The sequence below is a fragment of the Lithobates pipiens genome, unplaced genomic scaffold (assembly GCF_037356315.1).
Source record: "Lithobates pipiens isolate NorthernLeopardFrog02 unplaced genomic scaffold, aLitPip1_a1.2 Scaffold_10, whole genome shotgun sequence".
Taxonomy (NCBI): domain Eukaryota; kingdom Metazoa; phylum Chordata; class Amphibia; order Anura; family Ranidae; genus Lithobates; species Lithobates pipiens.
Window position 1 is genome coordinate 192069332 of NW_027507686.1, and position 14146 is coordinate 192083477.

The window sequence follows — 14146 nt, forward strand, 5'->3', positions numbered from 1 at the left end:
CTTTGATTCGTGGCACCACCTAGGATGGTCTCCGGGCAACATTATTGTAGCATTCATATGTTAGCACCCTAGCTCCCAATGAGGTGAGAGTCACAAAACATGTTGAGCTTCATATGGAATGGTGGTGTGGCCCCATATTATCCTTTATTTATAGGCTGCAACTCAACAAGACTTCATTTCAGTGTAATACATTCTACATTTTGATCTCCCAACTTTAATGATATATGGTGCATAATGCTACTTTGCTTTTAATTAGCTTTTTTAACTATCTAATGTGCAACAATAAAGCTTTGTTTAATTTTAACCTATCTGGTGTGTTTGTGCCCACAAAGTTATTGAACTGTGGTTCAACTTCTGTGATTATCCATTTACAATGTTATGCCGCGTACACACGATCGGACTATCCGGCGGAAAACTGGCCGGACTTTCCCGAGCAGACTTGCCCACACACAGAGAAAAGTCCGTTAATTTTGAACGTGGCTCCAGGTAGACGGGACTAGCGCAGGAAGTCAATGTCGTCACCTCCATCAGCGAGATTGACATCTCACTAGCCCCGTCACCTGGTATGGATTTAAAGGGGAAACCCTACGCCAATGAGGACAAGGGTCTCTTCCCGACATCCCTGCCCATTGGTTGTCTGGGTCTGTGGGCAGGGGGCTTATCAGAATCCAGGAGCCCCCTTTAATAAGGGGGCCCCCAGATTCTGGCCCCCTACCTTATGTGAATGAGTATGGGGTACATGGTACGCCTACCCATTCACCTGGGGAAAAAAGTATAAATAACACACAACACAGGTTTTTAAAATACTTTATTAGACAGCTCCAGGGATCTGCTTTTCTTCCGTCTTCGGGGGTCTTCTCGCCGGACTCCTCCGATATCTTCCGCTACCTCTTTTACTAGCGGAGGAGCCCGGCTTTCTCCTTTGTGGCAGCCACCGTCCGGGGGTCTTCTTCCGACTTTGGGGGTCTTGTCCTGCTCTTGGGGGGTCTTGTCTCGCTCTTCGGTTCTTCTTGCCGAGCCTCCACTTTCTTCTTCCAGCTCTTTTACTAGCATTGGCCCGGTCTTCTGTCACTGTCGCCTTCTGCTTCTTCTTCTTCCGATGTTAACACAATGCTCTCTCTGGCCGTAATGCTGGGACGTGTTGTGCGGCGACTTATATAGGGACAAGGGGCGGGGTCACCGGGTGATGTCACAAGGTGACCCCATCCCTTATGATGTCATCATCCCAAAGTATGCTGGGACTGTGACATCATAAGGGCAGGTCACTATGTGACATCACTCGGTACTTTTTAATAAAACTTCCTGTAAAAGAAGCTGGTTAGCTCTCCAGATTGGAACATGGTTCGAGGAGGAAAAGTCCCTTATTGTCAGCACTACAGACGCGTGGTCTGACCACGTAATATCATTTATGGGTGCTGCTAAAGCTTTTCAAGTGAACATTGTGATCCAAGCATGGGTATTTCATACCCGAATGCAGCATTTTGCTGCTCAAGTGGTTTCAAGGGGGTGAGTTTGTGAGCCGAGAGAGGCTACTCTCCCCATAGAACTGAAAAGAATACTCATTTGCTTTCAGGGTGATCAGTGTCTTTTAGCATTGTTAGCCGTGACCTTTTGCCATTCAGGATCCACATGAGGAATAATCCTAGGGGAGTCAGGCCTGCTGACAGGCTCTGGAAGTATCTGCCATTCTTTGAGCAGAGATATACCTTTTTCAGTGAATCTATTGTGAAGGTATGGCCCTCTTTGGTAATCGTGATTTTTGTGGGAAAGCCCCATCTATAGTTGATCTTATGACTCCTGAGGACTTTGTTAATTGTGGTGGGGCTCCTTCTTTTCTGGAGGGTGTATTGCGATAAATTAGCAAAAAATTGCAGATTTTGATACTGTGGGGGAATATGCTCCTTGGTGCGCATTACAGACATTAATTTTTCTTTTGCATGGTAAAAATTTAACCGTAGTATTACATCCCTAGGGATATGGTCGGGAAGGTATGAAGGTTTAGGCAGGCGATGGAGCCTGTCTATGATCATATCTAGAGCTGTGAGTTCAGGAAGGATTTCTTTAAACAGAGTAGTGGTGTACTCACACAGGTCTCCTTGCTGTATAGACTCTGGAATCCGTCTGATTTTTAAGTTATTCCTTCTATTTCTGTCCTCCATGTTAGCCATTTTAGATTTGAGCCCTTCTATTACCTCCTCTTTTTCATCATGGGCATCTACTATATCGTTTATAGTGGCTGCAAACTCCCCCATTTTGTTTTCAATGTGCCCCACTCTGGATTCTACAGCCTGAATCTCCTTATTGAACTTTTGCATGCAGGACATCATGTCAGTTTGGATTGAGCTCCTTAGGGACAGTAACATGTCCTTTAGTACTGTGTCCATAACTGGCTAACTATTCGTTGGGAACACCTCAATGCTCAATGCTGTCAGGCAGCTCTCTAGTGTCCTCCCCAGAATGAGTGCTGTGGAATTTGGCTTTAGCTGGGCTTGCAGATTGAGGGGTATTAGGGTAGGATTGCTTGCTGCCTGGGGACCCACTATTTTTGCTGATAGATGCAGAGTTAGCTGGGGTGGAGTGAGTGTTATAGGCCGGGGTGGATATACGGCCGACGCCATCTTGCCTACCCTCCATGTGTCTGCCATGTAACGAAATCTGTCAGTTTCTGGGGCTTGCTGAGTTCTTTTATTTTCCTTGCCATGGTCACCGATGCTATGGTGTGCAGATTGCTCAGTTTTGGGGTGAAAACTTCCTTTGTGGGAAGAGGAGCTCTCACACCTCAATTTCTCTCTGCAGCCGGCCACGCCCCCCATAGTTTGCCATTTTAATATTAATAAATATGATACAATCTTTATGATTTTAATTCAGCTGTTCTTTTCAAGGCTATCCATATGTAAAGTAAAACTAAGCTATTGATGTATTTAAATGTCATACTGGTATCTAATAGGACTAGTGGTGATGATGATTTTGACCAGTGGGGTGAAGAGAATATGGAAAAAAAAAAAAACAATCAGTTGGTGGACTGTCATCATTAAAAGGTTGAGAACCCCTGATCTTCAAAAGAAATCTGCCTAATAAACAGAACAAGTACTCTTCAAGAAGAACAAAGACTACATATTTTCTGTTGTATGAGGCATGTGGAATTTTGTAGCCATAAAGATCTCTTTCGCATACAAGGACAAATAATAAAGCCTCTGTAGGGTGGGAGGAGGTCACATAACAGAAACCTGGCCCTGGGTACAATAGAAGGTTGCCACCGTTGGAACACCATCGACATAAGTTCTCCCTGATATATTTATTTTATATATATTGCAATACTGCAGCAGAAAACTTTCCAGGCAGAAGAGCTGATAGGGGTGATATATGTATGTAATGGCTTGTTCTGGAATATTAAGGTGGCTACAAAAGTAATGATCTCAAGTGTTAGCATTAAGGAATAATGTTGGCTGGAAACCCATCCTAGTGCCCAGGCATTGTATTTATCAACTTGCAGAACAGTTTTCGACCAGCAGATATATTACAGCTTGGCTTCTGGCATATTTAACACAATACTCCTGGAATACCAATAAGCATTTAGAAGTTTTCTAAATGTAAGTTCTGGCTGTTTCTGTCTAGTTATTTACAGTATCCCACAAAAGTGAGTACACCCCTCACATTTTTGTAAATATTTTATTATATCTTTTCATGTGACAACACTGAAGAAATTACACTTTGCTACAATGTAAAGTAGTGAGTATACAGCAGTGTAAATTTGCTGCCCCCTCAAAATAACTCAACAGACAGCCATTGTCTAAACCAATGGCAGCAAAAGTTAGTACACCCCTAAGTGAAAATGTCCAAATTAGGCCCAAAGCGTCAATATTTTGTGTGTCCACCATTATTTTCTGGCACTGTCCTAGTCCTCTTCCACTCCTCCATGATGGCATCATGGAGCTGGTGGATGTTAGAGACCTTGCGCTCCTCCACCTTCCATTTGAGGATGCCCCACAGATGCTCAATAGGGTTTAGGTCTGGAGCTATGCTTAGCCAGTCTATCACCTTTACCTTCATCTTCTTTAGCAAGGCAGTGGTTGTCTTGGAGGAGTGTTTGGGGTCGTTATGTTGGAATACTGCCCTGTGGCCGAGTCTCTGAAGGGAGGGGATCATGCTCTGCTTCAGTATGTCACAGTACATGTTGGCATTCATGGCTCCCTCAATGAACTGTAGCTCCCAAGTGCCTGCTGCACTCATGCAGCCCTAGACCATGATACTCCCACCACCATGCTTGACTGTAGGCAAGACACACTTGTCTTTGTACTCCTCACCTGGTTGCCACCACACACGCTTGACACCATCTGAACCAAATAAGTTTATCTTGGTCTCATGAGACCACAGGCCATGGTTCCAGTAATCCATGTCCTTAGTCGGCTTGTCTTCAGCAAACTGTTTGCGAGCTTTCTTGTGCATCATTTTTAGAAGAGGCTTCCTTCTCGGATGACAGCCATGCAGACCAATTTGATGCAGTGTGCGGAGTATGGTCTGAGCACTGACAGGTTGACCCCCCCACCCTTTCAACCTCTGCAGCACTTATATGTCTATTTCCCAAAGACAACCTCTGGTTATGATGCTGAGCATGTGAACTCAACTTCTTTGGCTGACCATGGTGAGGCCTGTTGCGAGTGGAACCTGTCCTGTTAAACTGCTTTATGGTCTTGGCAATCAGTTTCAGGGTCTTGGCAATCTTCTTATAGCCTAGGCCATGTTTATGTAGAGCAACAATTTTTTTTCTTCAGATCCCCAGAGAGTTCTTACCATGAGGTGCCATGTTGAACTTCCAGTGACCAGTATGAGAGAGTGAGAACACCAAATTTAACACACCTGCTCCCCATTCACACATGACACCGGGAGGGAAAATGGCTAATTGGGCCCAATTTGGACATTTTCACTTAGAGGTGTACTCACTTTTGTTGCCAGGTATTTAGACATGAATGGCTGTGTGTTGAGTTATTTTGAGGGGACAGCAAATTTACACTGTTATACAAGCTGTACACTCACTACTTTACATTGTAACAAAGTTTAATTTCTTCAGTGTTGTTACATGAAAACATATAATAAAGTATTTACAAAAATGTGAGGGGTGTACTCAAGTTTGTGAGATACTGTATATTTACAAGAGAGCAGACTGGAATAAGAATGAGACCGATTTGCTATGCAAGACAAATCACTCGATTAGATCTTCTCAATGACAGTGGTTGCAATGGCAGCTGGCTTGACTGCAGGTTTCATAAAAGTCTAAGGGCTAGGAGAACAATACATTTTTGCTATATTTAATTTGGCTGTGCTTGGCCCAAACCTGATAGAAACAAAAGTTTACAGAAGTTTAGGGTGCCCCACTTTACTGTCAACCACACCAACCCTTTTGGCATCTTTAGAGCTGTGAGATGGCCCATCAACCCAAGAAGAACAGAAGAAAATAAAAAGAGAACCTGGGAAAACTGAACTACAGAGCAGAGATGGTGATAGGTGTCCCAGGAGCCACATATCAAGTCAAAACCTTGGCCACGCCCCCAATGTGTTTCACTCTACCCAACGGCGCTTACTCATGGGGATGGATAGCAGAGCAGAGACTAAACTGCCCAAACATGACAATCTATTTGTACAAAATGCACAATGTTTTTTTTCTACTTTTACCAAAACTATATAACGTGAGGGTTTTCCTAAACAACCCATCAGTTTATATAGCATCAGACAGGTTCTTGAACTACACAAGTAATGGTAGAGTAAGGTGACCTGAGTTTCAAAATTAAATCTGGAGACACCCCACTGACCATGCCCACTTTTTTTGGCTACACTAATTGATGTGTGGCCAAATTGCACAAAGAGTGGGAGTGGCTTAAAGGGGTATGGTTTAATGACACCAAAGCCTACTTTCTACTACTTTCTCCTACTTTCACCTAAGCCTGCTCTGGGTCAAGATTGCCTAACATGCAAAGCAGTAGTAGAGTGTGGGGGCCAAAATGAAGTCACAGAGTGCCTCCCAATCAAAAACTTCTCCCTCCCTCCTGCTCCAAGTCAAGTGCTGGTAAGGCAGATTACCCTGCAGCTGCCAGGGACAGGGACACAATTATTAAAGCTTGAATGATATCAGGAACACTTTTTTTCCCCAGGGACTGTCCCCTGAAGCCGGGGACATCTGGCCACCCTATGGTAGGGCAAAAGAAGATTAAACAATCAGATGTATTGGTCATGAAAAATACTGCATCTTTGGAAGCATATATACTTCCAGACATTCAGGGATTTCAGTTTGTGCCTCCTGTACACTCTTTGTTAAGGTTTTGCAGGTCACAAGCAAAATCTGCTTTATGGTGTCAGCATGCAGTGCAGGCAGACTCTTCATCCAAATTAATGTGCTTCTTTTTATTCCCAGATCCATTTGTAAAGGTGTACCTTCTGCAAGACGGCAGAAAGATCAGCAAGAAAAAGACCGCAGCGAAGCGGGATGACAGAAATCCGGTCTTTAACGAAGCCATGATTTTCTCTGTACCAGCCATAGTACTGCAGGTGAGTCATCACAATCATAGGTAAAAAGCTGTACTCCTCTAAACAGGATCCTCAGAACAGCAGCTCCCAGGGAGCCTGAGATTGAAAATGTGTCTGTGAATACATTGTGCTATTTTTCAAAAGAACATTTGTATTCCTGGCTTATTGTAGCTTTAGCTCATGCTCAACCTTCATGACATGGCTAGATAAATGCATTAAATTACATTTAAATGAAGAACAGGATAATAGTTAACTATTTAATGCATATCCACTACCTGACCCTGATTTCTATTTTAGGGATAGCTTTCTTAGAATTCTTCTGCTGTCACCATTGTCACTTAGGGGTTGATTTTCCAAAGACAAAAAGGCTGTTAACGTTGCAAGGGAATTTTCCCCAGTGCTCGGTGAATGTGGTGAAATTTCATCTGGCAAAGAATACCCAGTCAAGTGCATAATTGGATGATTGAAATCAGCAGAGCTTCACTTTGCTCATTAAGCTTTGGGGATAGTACCCTTGCAAGGGTAACTTCCCTTTCAAAAATAACAGCCTGTTTGCCTTTGCTTTAAAAGATTTAAAGGGATACATTTGTCCTCTTGATTTTCAATATTTAGTTACTATATTGTTAATGTTAAAAGACAAAAAAACACAAGCCTATCCTTTAATTTGAGACTCCACCTGTCTACACAGCTAGCACTCATTGAGGTTACTAAGCACATACTGACTTTCTGATGTGCAGTACTTGCATAGACACAACCCTTGACACCCATATGGTATGCTTGGGCTTGCAGATGACAGATCCCTCAAGGACCTACCACTGCACAAAAGGTATTATCTGGCATCATTTGCCTACTACCTCTTAGCATTTTAAAGGTGCCCATAGACAGTAGTTGGCAGAAAACCAGTAAAAGAACACAACAGTATGTCAGAGTTTGCCTATCATCTCAATGTCTGTTAACAATAAACATCTGCCAAGGTTATCAGCACTTACCACTGAGGGAATTAGGCTTAGCTCATCGTAAAACTGTAAAATATTTTAGTTTTGCCATGCTTTGAACCTCAGGGTAATTGAAGCCATTAGGACTACATGGAGTGGAATAAAATGTTTTATCCAGGGTTAATTAATTTCCTAAAAGCCATTTAGACCTGCTTGATGCTGACAGATATCCTACTTGACTAGCAAAAGACCCCTTCTCCAACTCACACTTTCAAAATATACCCATAATTCATAAAATCATACATTATATATTTACATTACTATTGACTAAATATTTGAATGTGGAAGAAAATACTGAACTGACCAATGTCTAGGCTATCGTATACAGGAAGCAAAATAGAATTCTTCCAACTCCTCGGTGACTTGTCTATCTGAGGGACATCATGTTTAGTATCTCTGGAATGGAAATTGTATGCTGTAAAAAATATGTGGTTTACCAGCTCATTACAATGGGTATACTTGAAATATTATTACATTTAAAAAACTGTACCCAAGGGTCTGACAGCTGAATGATCATAAAGGCAGTGGCATTTTTACTGACAATCTACTGACTAGAAAGGTACCAGCTGATTGGAGAAAAGCCAATGTAGCACCAATATTTAAAAAGGGCCCAAAATACATCCCTGGGAATTAAAAACCAGTTAGCCTAACATCAAAAGTATGCAAGCTCTTGGAGGGGATAAGGGACTATATACACGGGATTTTACTAATGAGAACGGTATTATTAGCAGTAATCAGCATGGATTCATGAAGAATCGTTCTTGCCAAACCAATCTATTAACCTTCTATGAGGAGGTGAGTTGCCATCTACATAAAGGAAGGCCCATAGACGTGGTGTATCTGGATTTTGCAAAAGCATTTGACACAGTTTTCCATAAACGTTTACTGTACAAAATAAGGTCCATTGGCAAGAACCATAGGGTGATTACATGATTGAAAACTGGCTACAAGGGCGAGTTCAGAGGGTGGTGATAAATGGGGAGTACTCGGAATGGCCAGGGGTGGGTAATGGGGTCCCCCAGGGCTCTGTGCTGGGATCAATCCTATATAATTTGTTCATAAACGACCTGGAGGATGGGGTAAACAGTTTAATATCTGTATTTGCAGACAATACTAAGATAAGCAGGGCACAAATTTACCGCAGGATGAGGAAACCTTGCAAAAAGATCTGAACAATTTAATGTAGTGGGCAACTACATGGCAAATGAGGTTTAATATAGAAAAATGTAAAATCATGCATGTGGGTGGAAAAAATATGAATGCAATCTATATACTGGGGGAATCTAGAATGAAAAAGGACCTGGGGGTCCTAGTAGATGATTGGCATTACATGCCATTGCTGAGCCTAGCTGCTGCTAACAAAGCAAACAGAATATTGGCATGCATTAAAAAGGGTATAAACTCCAGAGATAAAATGATAATTCTCCCACTCTACAAGACTCTGGTCCAGTCGCACCTAGAGTATGCTGTCCAGTTCTGGGCACCCATCCTCAGGAAGGATGAACTGAAAAGGGAGCAAGCATAAAGAAGGGCAAAAAATCTAATAAAGGGTCTGGAGGATATTAGTTATAAGGAAACATTGCGAGCACTGAACCCTTTCTCTCTGGAGAAGAGACGCTTGAGAGGGGATACGATTGCAATATACAAATACCATACTGGTGACCCAACAATAGGGATAAAAACTTTTTCACGGAGGGGAGTTTAACAAGACACGTGGCCACTCATTAAAATTAGAAGAAAAAAGGTTTAACCTTAAACTACATAGAGGGTCTCAGCGGGGAGCATCAATAGTTTAAAAAAACGATTAGATAAGCACCTAAACGACCACAACATACAAGGATATACAATGTAATACTGACATATAATCACACACATAGGTTGGACTTGATGGACTTGTGTCTTTTTTCAACCTCACCTACTATGTAAATATGTATGTAATTCCATTGGCTGCTCCCAAGACCTTCTCAAAAGGTAAGGTCATTTCTGTCAACACCCCTCTCAGGGACCAGAGATGGGAGACTGTTGAGTAGTCTGTACCTCTCTTTTACCATCAAACAAGGAACATCATAGGCTGGGTTAGCATATGTATGAATTGAATGCAGGTTTTCCCACATCCAATTCGCACGACATGCAAGTGTGACCATACTCTTAATTCAGCAAGTTCAAACAGCTCCGGGGCAGTTATGGTCTGAATTGAAAAAGGGGCGTGCGTGTTTGGGTCTTGTTCAGGTGCGAATTCAGGCAAAAATGCGGACCTGAATTGCACCTAAACCAGTGAACAAACAGAAAACAAGGGACATCAGCCACAATTTATGAGAGCCACTGATCCATCTTGCCTAGTGACTGGACTTTAAGTATGTATTCATATTCATTCCTAAACCCTTTTTGTTTTTTCTGTTGCATTGTCTCTTTCTTTTGTAATACCTTTTTTTCTGTTAACATTTTGTTTGCACCGTTTTATCTTATATATTATTGAACAATGTATTTTTTCTAACCAGTTGGCATGATAATAATGCACCGAGACAGAATTTTAAGAATCCTTGTCTCTGAAGAACACTCTTGTACTGTAAATCTCTGGATACTCCTACCCAGGGGCCGACTGACAACTCATGGGGCCCCGGGCAATAGGAGATTATGGGGCCCCCAGGCAATCTGATTATGGGGCCACACAGTATACACACACACAGTATACACAGACATGTTTCTATTGGCTGAGAAGGTACTGGAGAGGTGGGGCAGCTATAATCTCTGGATTTTTAGACCAAAAGGATGTTGGTAAGGGACATTTCAGAGGCTATGTAAAAATCTGTGTTTTTTTTTTTACATCTCTGTTCCTGGTTTTACTGAGGCTGGCAACCCTGATGGGGCCCCCTAGTGGCCTGGGGCCCTCGGGCAGTGCCCGAGTGGCCAAATGGTCAGTCCGCCCCTGCTCCTACCTTTGGTGACCGTGGGTATTACAGACATTTATTACGATTATTAAGTCATACATGGTCTTGTGAATGTTGATATTTATGACAAATATCTAGTGATCACGATTGCATTGTGGTATAACAGGTTAGCGGCGTAGTTAACCAAACCCAGCCACAATCGCTCTTAGTCTGCTGGCACTTAGATTGTAATCCCATGAGCTGGAAAATCTTTGTGCAGGATGAGAGTGCCATCATTGCATATCAGTTGCAGCACGTGGTAAGTTTGGTCAGCCATTTGTCACAGGTTGGTGAAGGTGGCCGGGGGTCTGACGCTGTGTCCATCACAGGGGTCCATTTTCAGAACATCTGAGTGGACATTGAGGCATCTCAAGATGCATTTACTACACAGTTATTTATGGTTTAGTAGTGTTTACATTCACAGGTTTGCTTTAAGGGTAGTCCTATTATTGACAAATTTGCGACTGAAAAAAACACTGTTGCTCACTGAATCCTTTCACGGTAATCTGGCTGACAACACCTTTAAAAGGTAGACAGCACTTGGTCCCACGTGCTATAGTTTATGCCCCTGGGTCATATAAACTTTTGTGAGGTTAGTCCAGTGAACCGATGCCTAAATTGTCAGAATCTATGATGTCCTCTGCCAGATCCTGCTGCTATTTGCTGTCTGAGAGGAATTCAATCTTAAACTTGTAGGAAATGTTCTGACAAGAAGAAGGGAACGGACTGTAGCAGAAATGGGAGAGATAAAAAAAAATACTTCAGGGTCAAAAGGTCTGCATTATGGCTTGCTAGTGAAATGTAGCCCCCCTCACCATGACTATGGAAACTAGGGACATTACAATGAAAACTTTTTACCATAGAATAACTTTTTCACAGCTCATAGTTTTTAAGTCTTTCACTGTCAGAAAAAATATGTAGCATAAAATTCCCTATAATTTAGGAAATGTGAGTTGACCCCCTGTAGTCTTTTGCAGTAAATTTGGTCACAGTCAAGATTTTCCCCAATACAGACTCCTAACAGAATATTATTTTCTATCATGCTGTCCTCAGTGCTCTGGAAGTGTTTTATAGCATGATTCTTTATTTGCTTTTAAAATCAGTGAAAATAATATAATGATCCTGAAGAAACCTTAAAATGTATTAAATTACAACTGGGTAGTCTTTCAGCTAATTTCATTTAATGGAAATGACTAAGCCCTTTATTTTATTATTCAACCATTTACTCAAGAAGGAGCAAGTATTTGTTTTGTTTTTTAAGTACCAGTCCAGTTTACCTTTAGACTGCTGACTCCCAGTCTACCCTATTAAATAACGGATTGGACCTTAATTAAATGTGATGGGAATTTTGAATACTACTTAGCAGATATCTTGGTTCCAAAAGCATTTTTGGCCCATTAAAATGTCCTATTTATTTAAATCAGGCAAACTGTGAGATTCTGCTGGTTCAAATGTGAGCCCAATACACTGATTAATTAGTATCAGTTTGTGTTACTGTGACACAATTAAACTGGCCATGTATACAAATATTAGATGCTTAACCAAGTGCTAGGTGCTTGGTATAAATCGGCCAGCTTCAGTGGCCCCAAAACTTTTGGCTTACACATATTTGACTAACCCTGTATGATTTGGTTGTTCTGATGGCCAACTTAAAGTGTTAAATTGGGATAACACCTAACTTTATATTTGTTAAATGTCTTCATTTACAGTACATACGGAAAGTATTTACAGCACTTCACTTTTTCCATATTTTGTTATGTTACAGCCTTATTCCAAAATGGATTAAATTCATTATTTTCCCTCAAATTCTACAAATACCACCCCATAATGACAACTTGAAAGAAGTTTGTTTGAAATCTTTGCAAATTTATTAAAAATAAAAAACGAAAATAATCCCATGTACATAAGTATTCACAGCCTTTGCCATGACACTCAAAATTGAGCTCAGGTGCATCCTGTTTCCACTGACCATCCTTGAGAGGTTTCTACAATTTGATTAGAGTGCATTGTGGTAAATTCAGTTAATTGGACATAGTTTGGAAAGGCACACACCTGTCTATATAAGATCCGACAGTTAACAGTGCATGTTAGAGCACAAACCAAGCCATGAAGTCCAAGGAATTCTCTTTAGACCTCCCAGAACGGATTGTATCATGGCACAGATCTGGGGAAGGGTACAGAAAAATTTCTGCAGCATTGTAGGTCCCAATGAGCACAGTGGCCTCCATCATCCTTAAATGGAAGAAGTTTGGAACCACCAGGACTACCTAGAACGATCGAGGGAGAAGGGAACAAAAGCAAATAGAATATCAGCATGCATTAAAAAGGGGATCAAATCCAGAGATAAAATGATAATTCTCCCATTCTACAAGACTCTGGTCCGGCCGCACCTAGAGTATGCTGTCCAGTTCTGGGCACCAGTCCTCAGGATGGATGTACTGGAAATGGAGCGAGTACAAAGAAGGGCAACAAAGCTAATAAAGGGTCTGGAGGACATTAGTTATGAGGAAAGGTTGCAAGTACTGAACTTATTCTCTCTGGAGAAGAAACACTTGAGAGGGTTTATTGTATACATATATTCATGTGCGCTCTGTCAGCTCAAATAGAGAGAAATGGGCGATTAATCTACTCTCTATAGTGGGGAGTCCATGCATGAGAGTTCAAATGCAACAAGTGGTGTGTAGATGGTCACAGATGGGCTGACTCTGGATGGCTGCCGACTCATAACAAGCTTGAAGGGGCGCTGTAGACAGTAAAAAACGAAGAAGAGAGTAGCGCCATCTAAGTGCAGAGTGATAAAAAACATTTTAATATAGGACAGATGACTTTAAACTCCCAAGATTGTAGAGATTACAGTGTTTGTGAAATGGTATAGGAAGTTCATCCACTCCTGGGGGAAGGCGGTCGGCTTGCAGGTGTAGAGGCAGCTGATGTTCCCGGCTGTGCTGGTGGCTTCAATGCTTCCTGGGTCTCAGATTTGGCTCAGGGGCGGCTGGACACGTCACTTCTGGGTGGTGAGAGAGTGGGGAGGAGCGCGTGTTCAGAGCATGCATCCGCATTCATCAGGAAATAGTTGTGGCCATGTTTGGAGAGGTTTTTATAGTCCATTCAGTAAGGGGATATTGATATGGTGCCATGGCAACCGCTCGTGGGAAGGGCTTCTGATTACAGAATGGGCACTGGTGTGTCAGACTGGATTAGACTGATAAAGCTCATGTGAACAAAGATGAGTTTTTTTTTTTTTTTACATAGCAATGGAAATAATGCAGGGGGGGGGGGGAGTTGATAAAATACTTTTGTGTATATATAAACAAGAAATAATTTAAAATTCTATGATCTGGAAGCAGCTGAAATGGGAGATAGGTGAACTGAGGTAAAGAAAAAAGTATATAACTAAATGAGTAAATGCTAAAATTAAAAATAAAAATGGACATGAAGATGAAGGATAAAAATAAGAATAAAAAGGGAGAGGGGATATGATTTAAATTTATAAATACCATACTTGTGACCCCACAATAGGGATAAAATGTTTCTGCGAAAGGGAGTTTAACAAGACACTTGGTCACTCATTAAAATTACAAGAAAAGAGGCTTAACCTTAAAACTTAGAAAGTAGAGGGTTCTTTAATGTAAGGGCGGCAAGGCTGTGGAATTCCCTTCCACAGGCAGTGGTCTCAGCGAGTAGAATCGATAGTTTCAAAAAACT

At 41.7% G+C, this 14146-nt stretch overlaps 1 protein-coding gene across 2 annotated transcripts in view; it reads left to right on the top strand.

Annotated features, from left to right (window-relative positions):
- Positions 1–14146, top strand: part of SYT12 (synaptotagmin 12) — a 206846-nt gene that overhangs the window by 177864 nt on the left and 14836 nt on the right. For both annotated transcript variants that reach the window (XM_077460785.1, XM_077460784.1), the window contains exon 7: positions 6407–6540. In XM_077460785.1, coding sequence (XP_077316911.1) covers positions 6407–6540 — 134 coding nt within the window. The remainder of the gene's footprint in view (positions 1–6406; positions 6541–14146) is intronic.